This window comes from Solanum tuberosum, unplaced genomic scaffold (assembly GCF_000226075.1).
Source record: "Solanum tuberosum cultivar DM 1-3 516 R44 unplaced genomic scaffold, SolTub_3.0 scf00048, whole genome shotgun sequence".
NCBI classification, from domain to species: Eukaryota; Viridiplantae; Streptophyta; class Magnoliopsida; order Solanales; family Solanaceae; genus Solanum; species Solanum tuberosum.
Window position 1 is genome coordinate 825,166 of NW_006238976.1, and position 11,193 is coordinate 836,358.

The 11,193-nt window shown below is 33.7% G+C and overlaps 3 protein-coding genes and 1 non-coding gene across 4 annotated transcripts; all 4 read right to left on the minus strand.

The window, feature by feature from the left end:
• Positions 1–597: 597 nt before the first annotated feature.
• Positions 598–3,750, minus strand: LOC102582362 (uncharacterized). The gene is made up of 3 exons (XM_006343782.2): positions 3,353–3,750; positions 1,004–1,144; positions 598–919 (listed from the first exon to the last, which is right to left on the minus strand). Exons 1-3 carry the CDS (start codon positions 3,665–3,667, stop codon positions 740–742), a joined length of 636 nt encoding a protein of 211 aa, XP_006343844.1. The 5' UTR covers positions 3,668–3,750; the 3' UTR covers positions 598–739.
• A 787-nt stretch (positions 3,751–4,537) lies between these two features.
• Positions 4,538–5,767, minus strand: LOC107059966 (ervatamin-B-like). The gene is made up of 5 exons (XM_015307095.1): positions 5,675–5,767; positions 5,545–5,605; positions 5,195–5,469; positions 4,857–4,988; positions 4,538–4,771 (listed from the first exon to the last, which is right to left on the minus strand). Exons 1-5 carry the CDS (start codon positions 5,765–5,767, stop codon positions 4,538–4,540), a joined length of 795 nt encoding a protein of 264 aa, XP_015162581.1.
• An 804-nt stretch (positions 5,768–6,571) lies between these two features.
• Positions 6,572–6,644, minus strand: TRNAA-UGC (transfer RNA alanine (anticodon UGC)). The gene has a single exon. It is a non-coding gene; the product is annotated as a tRNA-Ala (tRNA).
• Positions 6,645–7,602: 958 nt separating this feature from the next.
• On the minus strand, positions 7,603–10,955 carry NDPK1 (nucleoside diphosphate kinase). The gene is given in 7 exon segments (NM_001287929.1): positions 7,603–7,971; positions 8,070–8,182; positions 8,272–8,439; positions 8,625–8,675; positions 8,781–8,818; positions 9,490–9,624; positions 10,868–10,955. Coding segments are annotated over 7 exon segments (717 nt in total). The 3' UTR covers positions 7,603–7,847.
• Between the last annotated feature and the right edge of the window lie 238 nt (positions 10,956–11,193).

Genomic DNA, 11,193 nt, shown 5'->3' on the forward strand with positions numbered 1-11,193 from the left:
CCCCCACAAACACCTCTTGGAAAAGAATAAAGTGAACAAATTCAATTCAAGAAAAGGCAACTTTCTTTTAGTTTGAAGGAATTAGAAAAGGACTTGGTCATACATGTAAAATAAATGGCGCAACAATATGCGTTGTCCCTACTCTTTTTAAAAAAATATTAAAATTTAGTCCGATTAATTTGAACTCACATCACGTATGATGCAATAAAGGATAAGTATTTTGTTACCACAAACTTCTCCATTGTAAATTTCAATAATAGGATATGAATGCAAGTTGAGTTAATTTTTGCAATTTGGATTAACTTAAACCAATTTTAGACATGTCTCGTTTTATGAGTTAACTTTTAAAATTGAATTAGACTCAAATACTTATTTCTCATAATGATAGTTAGATTTAGGTCCATCCTAACTACTGATTTACCTGATATTTGCTTTGGATATTGACTTACCCTTTAGCGCGGATAATTATTTAGGGATAGAAAGGTCTTATGTTATCCTCACTTCATAAAATAAATTTTGAGGTTGACTTAGATCCAAATCGATTCATCTTGTTTTTGTTTTTAAACAGAGTGGTATTAATTTGTTTCCACTACAAGGTGTTGTGACAAAATTCCTAATAGTATCAATTCTGCAACAACACAACATGTCATTTTTGATACTACAAAAGATATCTAACTAATAAAAAAGACTAAATAGAAACAAAGCATTTGAAATATGTTAGACAAACTGTCAATTAGTCTCAAGCTTTAGGTTTTGGCCTAACGATAGGAAATTCTAATGAAAAATCCATCTCTTCCACCACCTTTGCTTGAAAAATGTCATCCACACCATTTTTGACGGTAAAGGTAAGATAATAGATAAAATCACTACAACCACCTCCATTCACCTTCAACATTTTATCGACCTCGTAGCACGTGCCCTAAAAAACCAGAGAGATTATTTTCTTTGTTAGTATAAGAAAACGAAGAAAATGGACAAACTTGAAAGACTGAAAAGTGCATACATTATCATCATTGTATAGCTTAAGTGCCTTTGAAGCATAGTCCTTCAATTTTTTATAATTCTTGGGATCATCCAAATAGTATGGTAGGGGGAAGACGGTCGTCATCCAACACCGTCCAGGAAAATCTTGGATATCAAATCCCTACCAAAGTACAATGAAGCCAATAAGACACTAATATACAGGGACAAACAACTCAGTCAAGGAATACGAATCACCCTACCTGGAGTTTATGTCAAAGACATGAATGGGAAACTAGTTGTGGACTTAGCCCCTCTCAAGATGAATCAAATACAAGATAACTTCAATGAGATGGATATGAATAACTATGTGTAAGATTAACAAGGAGCAGTCTCTATTCTTAGTGAACATGTAGATACTATCAACAAGGATATTCAATATGCAACAAAAAAGCATGATCTCTCCCCCTAGAGGAACAAAAGTGAAAAAAAGGGAGAACAAGAATTATCAAACAAATATAGACAGGTTGTTTACAAGGTAAGCCTAGAGACACAAAATCCCCTCCCCCTATTAGTTTTAATGATTAGAGCAATCATTTGGAACATTAGGGGTACGAAATCTAAAGGATCTTTTGAAAGACTCTAGAGTTTAATCAAGCTCCACGAAATCAATTTCATAGCTTTACAAGAGTGTTTTCTCCATCCTTCACAAAATGATGAATTTAAAGCTAGTCATGACTAGCTTTGATCATGCACTGTCCAATATCAATAGAAAGATTTGGTGTTTTGGGAATGTTTCCTTAAATTGGGATCTTATAGACCATCATAGACATTCAAGATTAACACTCTGGGTGATACAAAGTACATTTGGGTCACAACTGTTTTTGCTAAAAGCAGGAGAAGAAGTCTGCGTTCAGGTCATAGTTGTTAATGGCCAGTGGGCAGTTCTTGGAGACTTTAATAGTATCTTATCGGCTGATGAAAAGAAAGGAGGGTTACCTCATACCCTTGCCAAAAGTATTGATTTTATTAATTGCTTAAATGATTGTCACCTTATATACATCAACTTCTCTGACAATCCTTTTATACTTGGTGTATTGGTAGAAGAAGAGGAAGAGGAATTTGCAAAAGACTCGATAGAGTTGTTCTTAATGAAGAGTGGGCTACCAGATTTCCTATTACTAGAGTATATCACTTACCTTAAACTGGATCATATCAGAATATTCTTCTACTTCAGAGTGACAAGGAAAAACTCTTTAACTGTATCAAATATTCTAGATTCTTGAATTTCTGGACAGAACAAGTTAGCTTTCTTGATATTGTTAAAGAAGCTTGGAGTAATGAGATTCAAGGAAACCCCATGTGGATCCTTCAGAATAAGCTTAAAATGTTGTCAAGAACTCAATATGAAACTGTTACTCTGATGATAACAGAATCATGCTTCATAAAGCCCAAGCCAAGTACATAAAGTGGTTGAAAGTTCATGAGAGTATTTTGAAATAAAAAGCCAGAATTAAATGGGATGAAGAAGGGGATACCAATTCTAAATATTGTTATAGTGTCATCAAAAGAAAAAGACGACAGTCTCAGATCCTCAGAATCAAAGACTCCTCAGGCACATGGATTAATAACACTGATCAAATTGCCCAATCTGCAATCAACTACTTCAGTGACATGTTCTCTCAATCAGATTTTGTTGGTGAAAGCAATATGAGGCATTTGGAGAGCAAAGTAACTGACTTGGATAATGAAGCGTTAGAAACTATTCCAACAGAGAACACAATAAGAGATGCCATATTTGCTACGAATCCTAACAGCTCAGCTGGGCCGGATGGTTGCACAGGTCATTTCTTTCAGAAAACATGGGATATCATCAATAGTCCAAAACTTATATGGTTGAGTATGTGAAGTCCTTCTTCGCAGGTTCCAATCTGCCTAGTTTTTTCACTCATACATGTCTGGTTCTTATTCCTAAAGTTAATAATTTTTCTCAGCTCACTTCTCAAAGATCATACCCCATTCTTCCTAGATTGATCTTTGACAATCAATTGGGATTCATTAAGGTCATTGAGAACATCCTATTGGCAGAGACGGCATCAAAGGTGGTGAACATACAATGTTGTTATGACTGGGGTTGAGGAAGGCTAAAGTGTACACAGAGGCTATTTCCGATAGACCAATTAATTATAAGCAAATTTATGCAAATAAAGATCAAATTAGCTAAAAGCACAACGAACGAAACCATTTAGAATTGTTAAGCATAGATTATGCAAAAGACACACTCCATTGCTAAGGTCATTACACTGTTTTCTGTAAGAATGCTAATTTTAACTCCAAACATCATACAGAAATTAGTCATAGAGCAATTTAAAATAAAATAAAATGGTTTTACCTCGCTCTCCTTGATCTGCTTGTAGTACTTGTCCCAAAGAGGCTTATCCATCTTCCCGTTTGGGTAATCTGGGCAATAATCCTCCTCTGAATCATAGGTACAACAAACCCTTACTATCGGGGAAAGATCCTCATCGGACTCAGGGAAATCCGTGATTTCAGGATCGCCATTCATATCCTCATCGAATTTATCTTTCTCTTTTACGTCGGAGATTTCATCATCTCCGATCTTAAGTTTCTTTTGAGCCTGAAAATTCTCATCATCTCCTTCCTTCTTCACCAGTTCTTTCATGAATACTGCCGTCGGAGAATTCATCTCTCACAAATCCTAAAATTGGAAAGAGGATCAAATTGGGCCGGAATATGTAGCCCTTCCTATCCTTATTACATTACGTTAAGTATTAGGTCTTTAAAAATAATTCGAGATTAAATAATTAATAGTACTCAATATAAAATATGGAAAAAATAATTATTTTTACTTGATTTTTTGAAATAGTGAATAAACAAAAGTGAGTAGTGAGCAATACCTACAAGTTCAATAAACACAAAAAATAATTATGTACTTCTCCAGAAGCCTCATGTACATACTTTCACGGCTTCTATGAATTATTAACATTCTATTTGGAATATTTATTTTTATAATGTATATATTGTTTTAATGAATATAATATTTGGAAAGACTATATTTTTATTCGTTATTACATAGTTTCACATATTGAGCGATAAACCTAAAAAAAAGTAGGTACACGAAAGTGCTACAATGAAAAAATTGGGTAAAAGATAAAATAGAATTATTAAATAATAAATAATAAAAATGTGGTTAGTACTTTTCCTGTCCAAATTAGTTTGGAAATATATATTATTGTGACAAAGAAAATAGTAGTTGATACGGATAAGCCCATAATTGAACCATCACTATATACTATGGTTTGATAAACTTCCATTTGCGTGTGTCTAATATGTATATATACATACGATTGAGTTAACAACAACTAGATCTCAAGTTAGAGAAATTAGATGAAAGTCGAATAAAGCAAATATATAGATAGATAACAACCCTCTTGTAAGGGGATTAATTAGTTACTACAAGTAAGTAATATGCATGCGTATTTGTTTTACTCTTACATAATTTGTTGTAGGTATAGATATATGTAGGATCGATCCTAAACATATAATTATCAAATAACTACTCCATTAGAATAGGATATGACAATCGGGACAACACACTACATTTAATCTTTGCGAACCCCTTATATCCCCAATCTTCGCCCCAGCTGTTCTTCACTAAATAAAACTCAACACCATCTTCTTTTCCATACCCTACGATCAACATTGCATGCATGGCTTCATTTCCCCCTTTTGCTTTATGTTTCTCTATTTCTTCAGTTTCGCTCTGGGTAGGGCCCATGTATATTATTTCCTATATAAATATTTATTTATTTTAACACGTGAGTGACTCATCAATCATGAGTTAGTTAAAACAATGAAATATAAAAAAAATATACCTTCCCACGATGATCCCTAAGACTAGGAACAAAAGGTGCAGCACAAGTAATTGGTTGCTCCCGAAGTAGTGTTGCTATTTTCCTCTTATTGGTCTCCTTTAATCTGTCAAATCCTTTTATTTTGAAAATTTTCTACAAATGATAAAATAAAATATATTAATCAGAACATAAATTCTATATCAAAATTTTCTAAAAAAAATACTATAAGTAATTGAAATTCAAAATACTTAAAAGGTCACTTGCGATAAAAGATAAAAAATAGACTTTTGTTTAAATATTGAAATCGGAAAAACGTCACGCAAAATGGAACGGAAGGAATAGTACTGAACAATACGTACCACTCCAGGTGATGGTCCCTTGCAGTCACCTCTTTGTTCAGTAAATGGATATTGCGTTTCTTCAACGATTCCAAAATCAGTAGCAAACTCATAGGCCTTCGTACAGGAAGATGGAAAACACTGTTTCGGTCCCAAATCCGCAAACCATGAAGGTTTTTTATAGTGAGTGAATATGCAATCAATAAGTTGTTGCTTCGATAATGGTATTGTTTCTTTGTTCTTAAAAGCATGAGCTGCAGTAATCGCTTCTGTAGATGCAAAAGCCCAGCAACAAGCTGTAGATCGGAGAAGAAAAACCCATAAATAATGAAACCAAGTAAAACTGAAAATAAAATAAAAATTACACCTACAGCAATGTCCTTGATGATCCACCCCGAGAAGACATTGTTTTCCAACCAAGGTAAATCCAATCTGAAATATATATACGCAACATTGTTAAAGTTGGAAGAAATTACACTATCACAAAAGCAATAATCATACATTTGCCTTGAAGAAAAGGTCTTCCGCTAAGTGTTCATCTTCAGGTTTTGAACAGCTTGGTCGTCCGGGAATGCTGAGCCGTTCTTCCGGCATCTTTCCGGTGGACCGACAACTCGACATTTGAAGGAAAAAAATTGAAGAAGAAGAACAAAAAGAGTGTGACTGTGTGAGAATTGTTCACTGCATAACTACCTATTTGCACAACAGAATATAGGTATTGAGGTAAAAAAAAAAAAAAGGAAAAGCAAAATATAATTAAATATTTTGAATTGTCAATTATTATAACTTATAATACTTTTTATATAATTTATAAATATATAAATTTCATTTAAAAAAATGTAAAGATTCCATGAGTGAATTTCTGTTTAAACTTAAATCGTTTTACTCCCAAATAATGAAAAGTGTCGAGACAAAATATTACACTACTACTATACTATGATACATTGTACTAATACTTTCAGGCATGAAAAAAGAATTAAGAAAAATAACACTTTTTTTATAGGACAGATTAATACTCCCTCCGTCCGTCCCATTTTATGTGCACTTTTCAGATTTCAAGATTCAAACAAGTTTATTTTTTATCGTAAATTTTTCATAGATCTTTTAATCATTTTGAATTATTAATTATTGTGACTCATTATAGTACTTTTTACGTAGCTTACAAATATATAAATTTTATTTCAAAAAAAATTAAGATTCCTTGCACAAATTCTCGGTCAAATTTAAACAGTTTAATTCTCGAAAAACGAAAAATGCCACATAAATTGGGACAGAGAGAGTGGTTATAATAGTAGTTAAAAAAGATAAATATATATGTGATTTCTTAAAAATGAAATTTCAATCAATATCAAAATTCAGAAATCATATCTTAATCTAATAAATTATGAAATTTTAAAATGGAGGTGCGGGGAATCGAACCCCGTGCCTCTCGCATGCAAAGCGAGCGCTCTACCATATGAGCTACACCCCCTTTTGCCTATTGATATTAGTCAAAACAATAATGATATTAGTCAGAGCTACTCTTGTTCAAGAAGCCAATTATCACCCATTTGCTCGTTGAAAAATTATAATATACTAAGGTTTCTTAACTTATTTGTGTATTCACTTATAGTAAAATTTTTAACTTCAACCTGTCGAAATCAACCGAACTGATGATAAATGTAATTGATCGTAACTAATTACTCCTATTATATATATCCTAGTTGAGTTAATAAATTATGATTATGTCATATGGTTACTCATGGTTAATTGGTTATAGTAATACTTCAATCATCAGTGTTTTTAAATCCTTCCTTTCCATATATATATTGAGAGAATATCGACCATGTAATATACAAAATTTGCTAAAAGAGACATATACGACACTATATTTTTCAGTTATCTAAATTAAAAAAGAAAAAAATGTTTTCCTTATCGTTTCCCACCGCATTATTATACATTATACTTTCGGATGTCAAATATGTGGATTATACTAAATTTTGATAAGTTAAAATGAATTGTGATTGAACCGCTCAAATATTATTTAGCTGAGATGAATTGGATCAAAATATATACTAAACGATGAGCTATAGCCCAACCTCGTCAAAGAATCAAACATCATAAATCTTCTTATATTATCAAATGTCGCAAGTGGTTTTTTTTTCAAAGCCATACCCAATGCAACACATGCCCTATTGAATATTTTATGCTGTCACATGCACTAAATTTAACAATATTATCATAGTTTTATTATGTTATGCATCTATTTATTTGACGTAAACATTCAACACGGTAAGCTTTTACCCAGAATCCTCCCCTCAAGCTCTTATTTGACTTTGCATGCGGAAATTTCAGAATCAGTTAAGGGAAAAAATTCAGACGAATAGTGTTCTTTTTAAGAATAGGCGTATAGAGCTTTTTGCAGGGAAACTTGCAAGAACAAATGAAAGTTTAACTCCGAAAGAAGTACTTCATTACACATCCCACCAATAGTGGCAATAGATCATTGCATTGGAACAAGAAAAATGAAATTCAATGTTTCAATACATATTATTGTGGTGATTTTAAATAGTATACTAAATGTAAAGTTGCTACTCGCCTTAGGAAAAAATGGTATTATTTTGATTTATGAGTTGCTACCCCTCATGCCTATCTAATGGCAAATTAATTAGATTAATGCAAAGAGTACATTCACTTAGTTATCACCATATAGCCACTTCTCAGAGTTGCTGGTGTACTTAACCAACTCCTCTGGTTTAAACCATAGGTTGATTTCATCCTTTGCGGTCTCGGGGCCATCGCTGCCATGGATGATGTTCCTGTATAGCAGATTGTGTTAAAACTCATATTTACGCAATCATACAAGCAGAATGACTCGTTTGAGATTGATGCGTAGTTACATCTTGTATATTATTACCTTCCGACTACAACAGCTAAATCGCCTCTGATGGTTCCAGGTTCAGATTTCTGTGGATCAGTGGCTCCAATAAGCTTCCTTCCATATCTGATTACACCTTCACCTTCCCAAACCTGAAGAAAAGTGTATGGAGTTACTCATACTGAAGTAGTTTGGACAAAGAGATAAAATGGCACTTGACTAGTAAAATCCTCTTACTTACCATTGCTAAGACAGGGCCAGAGCTAAGGAAATCGCACAAACCATTAAAGAATGGTCTCTCACTCAAGTCATGATAGTGCTTCTTTGCAAATTCCTTTGAAGGAATCACAACTTTGATTGCAACCAGCTTGAAGCCCTTGCGCTCAAAGCGTGATACGATTTCTGAAATCTGAAATGAAACAAAAATTTATCAGCCAACCGTAAAAGAAAATACATTTCCCATCAAGCATCCAGATAAAATATTAAATGCAAAGTAACTTCAGCTGCCTCTTCAACTAAGGGATTGGTGGGTGGGAGCACATTATTGGAAGATCATATAAATAAAAGAAGTAGCAACAGAAACCATTATCGTACCAGGCCCCTCTGTACTCCATCTGGCTTGATGGCGATAAAGGTGCGCTCCATCTTGAAAAATACAAACATATCATATATGTTATTAAAAAGAATGAAAATGATAATAAAATGGATAATATAACATCTCAATCTAGAGGAAGGCTGAGAATACGATACCTCAGCAGCATGTGCTTCTTGCTCCTGGAGCATGTAAGCTAAGCAATAAAGAGAGGGAAAAGATGAAATTAGAATACAAATAACTATTTCCTCGAACAAGGAAACAAAGGCAGGACAAGTTATAACTTTTGTCCGAGAGAAATGGAACGAAATGCTCAATTATGAGCACAAGTACAGCAAACTTTTTCACCCCATACCATGCAAGAGCATAGACTATTTGTTATAGAAGAAGTTCCGGATGCCATAATGCTAATGCTAAGCAAGAGACAAGGCTCCTCTTCCACTGATGGGTAGGAGAAGGGGAAATGGGGGACGGGATTTCAAGGTGGAGAATCAAATCCTCACCAACAAGGTGAAAGTTCAGTAACCAACTGAACTATACGAGCCACAGAAAACTATTTCTTTAAGTAGAGGTGGAGGTAGTTAACCTTTCATACGTTCATCGAGTCATGCTTTCATCCAAAAGAAAAATATAAGCTGGCAGTAGTAGCGAGTATTTCTGGCGCCTCATATAGGAGGACATGCGGTTTTAATGCAACTCTTGTTTTGAGCGTCCCAGTAAAAGGCTTAAATGTAGACACCTAAATGCCAGTAACTATATCCTAGAAAAAGTACAAAGCAGAAGCTTCCTCAAAGAATCAAATTTCACCACAAGAGGCTTTCAGAGAGGAGCATGCAACAAGTCCATGAGAAATAAACTTGAACAAACCTGCTGCAGGAAGGGCAAGGACACCAGAAATCCAAGCTCTAGATGCATTTCCAGATTCACTCCTGCCATATGAGGCTAGAGAAGGCACCACTCCTCTCAAAGAAACTGTGGCAGCTGCAGCTGCTGCTCGTCCTCCTGCAACAAAGAGAACTCAGAAATCAGCATTTTCAATATAACCAAACATAGATGATCTTTAAACATATAAGACACATAAGGCATTCCCAACAAGAAACCAAGCATATAAGAAAACGGATTATCTTCAATGAGCAAAGCTAGAACAAGTGTACCTCACATTAGTCATACATATCGTGTGAAGAAAATCCATGATTTGGAGGTACACCACATATAATATGTACATACTTTAACTATTCAATTTAATTTTTATATACATAAATCTAGTCCAAGTTTGAGGTTCAAATGCTGGAACCGCAGTACATTGAGGTCAAAAGGTAATCTTTCTTAAACCACAAAGATAAAGGTCAACATGTGTAGTAACCACAATTCATTTGGAACACATGTACTAATTCATAGACTCCTTAATTCCAAAGCAGCAGTAACAGAAGCAAAAATTCAAATCCACATACCAAAAAGTCAAACACCGGGACCAAAAAAATGAAAATCAAAACATTACTATGAGTCAAACATAAATAAATTACTAGGCAGACTTCAAAACAACCACTTCCTCCACGGCAAAACTAACCGCACATTATTATTCTAAAGTCAAATACTTTATTCTTCCATTACCAGATTTATAACATTTCTAAAATATTATGGAACATTTACCCAAAAAAATCAGATTTATGGTACTTTTGTAGGTAATTTCTGAAAATATTTAAGTTTTCCACCAAAAATCATATGCTTTAAGGAATTTCTAAAAAAAATAATGGAATATCAAGCTTAAAGCTCAAAACTTCACCTTTTTTATTAATTATAACCAGCTCAAAACTTCATAAACAAATCATTATTCTTTTCAAAATGGAGTCTCAAGCTTAAAGCTCAAAACTTCACAACATTTTTTTAATAATTAACCAGCTAAAACTTCATCAATTAAAAACGAAACAATAACAAATTTCAGCTTATAATCCACATCAGTAATGAAAAATTTACCGGAAAAAGCACGAGAACTCTGCTCGTGAACAAATGACGTTGTTATAAAGAGATTACTATACATAAGTGTTCGTTACAAAGATCATATGCTAAAAAAGCTCAAACATTCATTAATTTGTTTTGATAACCTGAGCTCAAATATTCATCAATTAAAAACTATAGCAATTACAAATCTCAACTTATATAATTCACATCAGGAAGAAATAATATGATTTGTTTATAGTATAACTGTGGTGTCTAAGCCAGTTTGTGATAAAAATGAAAATTATACCTGAAAAAGCACGAGAAGTCTGTTTAGATGAAGCAGAAAGGAGTGACTTAGCTGCTCGTGAAGCAGATCTGCAAATCTGAGAATTCATCTCTAAGCTTTTTAGAGAGAGAAAATCAAAAAATGTGTGAAGTGATAGAGTGAGAAATTGAGTGAAACTAACATAGATTATATATGTGAGGTTCCCAATGAAGTCGCGCGTGATCACACCCACATTTAGGACGCGTGAGAGAGGAAGGTTTAAGGATTCGGGCTGGGCCAAACCCTAAAGCCCAAGTTTTATTGGGCTGAATAGTCGATCCATAACACAAAACGGGTTAAACTGAATC

Coding starts and splice junctions, on each gene's coding strand:
- LOC102582362 (XM_006343782.2), bottom strand. CDS start 3,667: ATGAATTCTCCGACGGCAGTATTCATGAAAGAACTGGTGAAGAAGGAA. Junction 1,145..3,352: donor AGCAGATCAAGGAGAGCGAG/GTAAAACCATTT, acceptor GTACTTTGGTAG/GGATTTGATATCCAAGATTT. Junction 920..1,003: donor AGCTATACAATGATGATAAT/GTATGCACTTTT, acceptor CTGGTTTTTTAG/GGCACGTGCTACGAGGTCGA.
- LOC107059966 (XM_015307095.1), bottom strand. CDS start 5,767: ATGCCGGAAGAACGGCTCAGCATTCCCGGACGACCAAGCTGTTCAAAA. Junction 4,989..5,194: donor AGGGACCATCACCTGGAGTG/GTACGTATTGTT, acceptor TATCATTTGTAG/AAAATTTTCAAAATAAAAGG. Junction 4,772..4,856: donor TTAGGGATCATCGTGGGAAG/GTATATTTTTTT, acceptor ATATTTATATAG/GAAATAATATACATGGGCCC.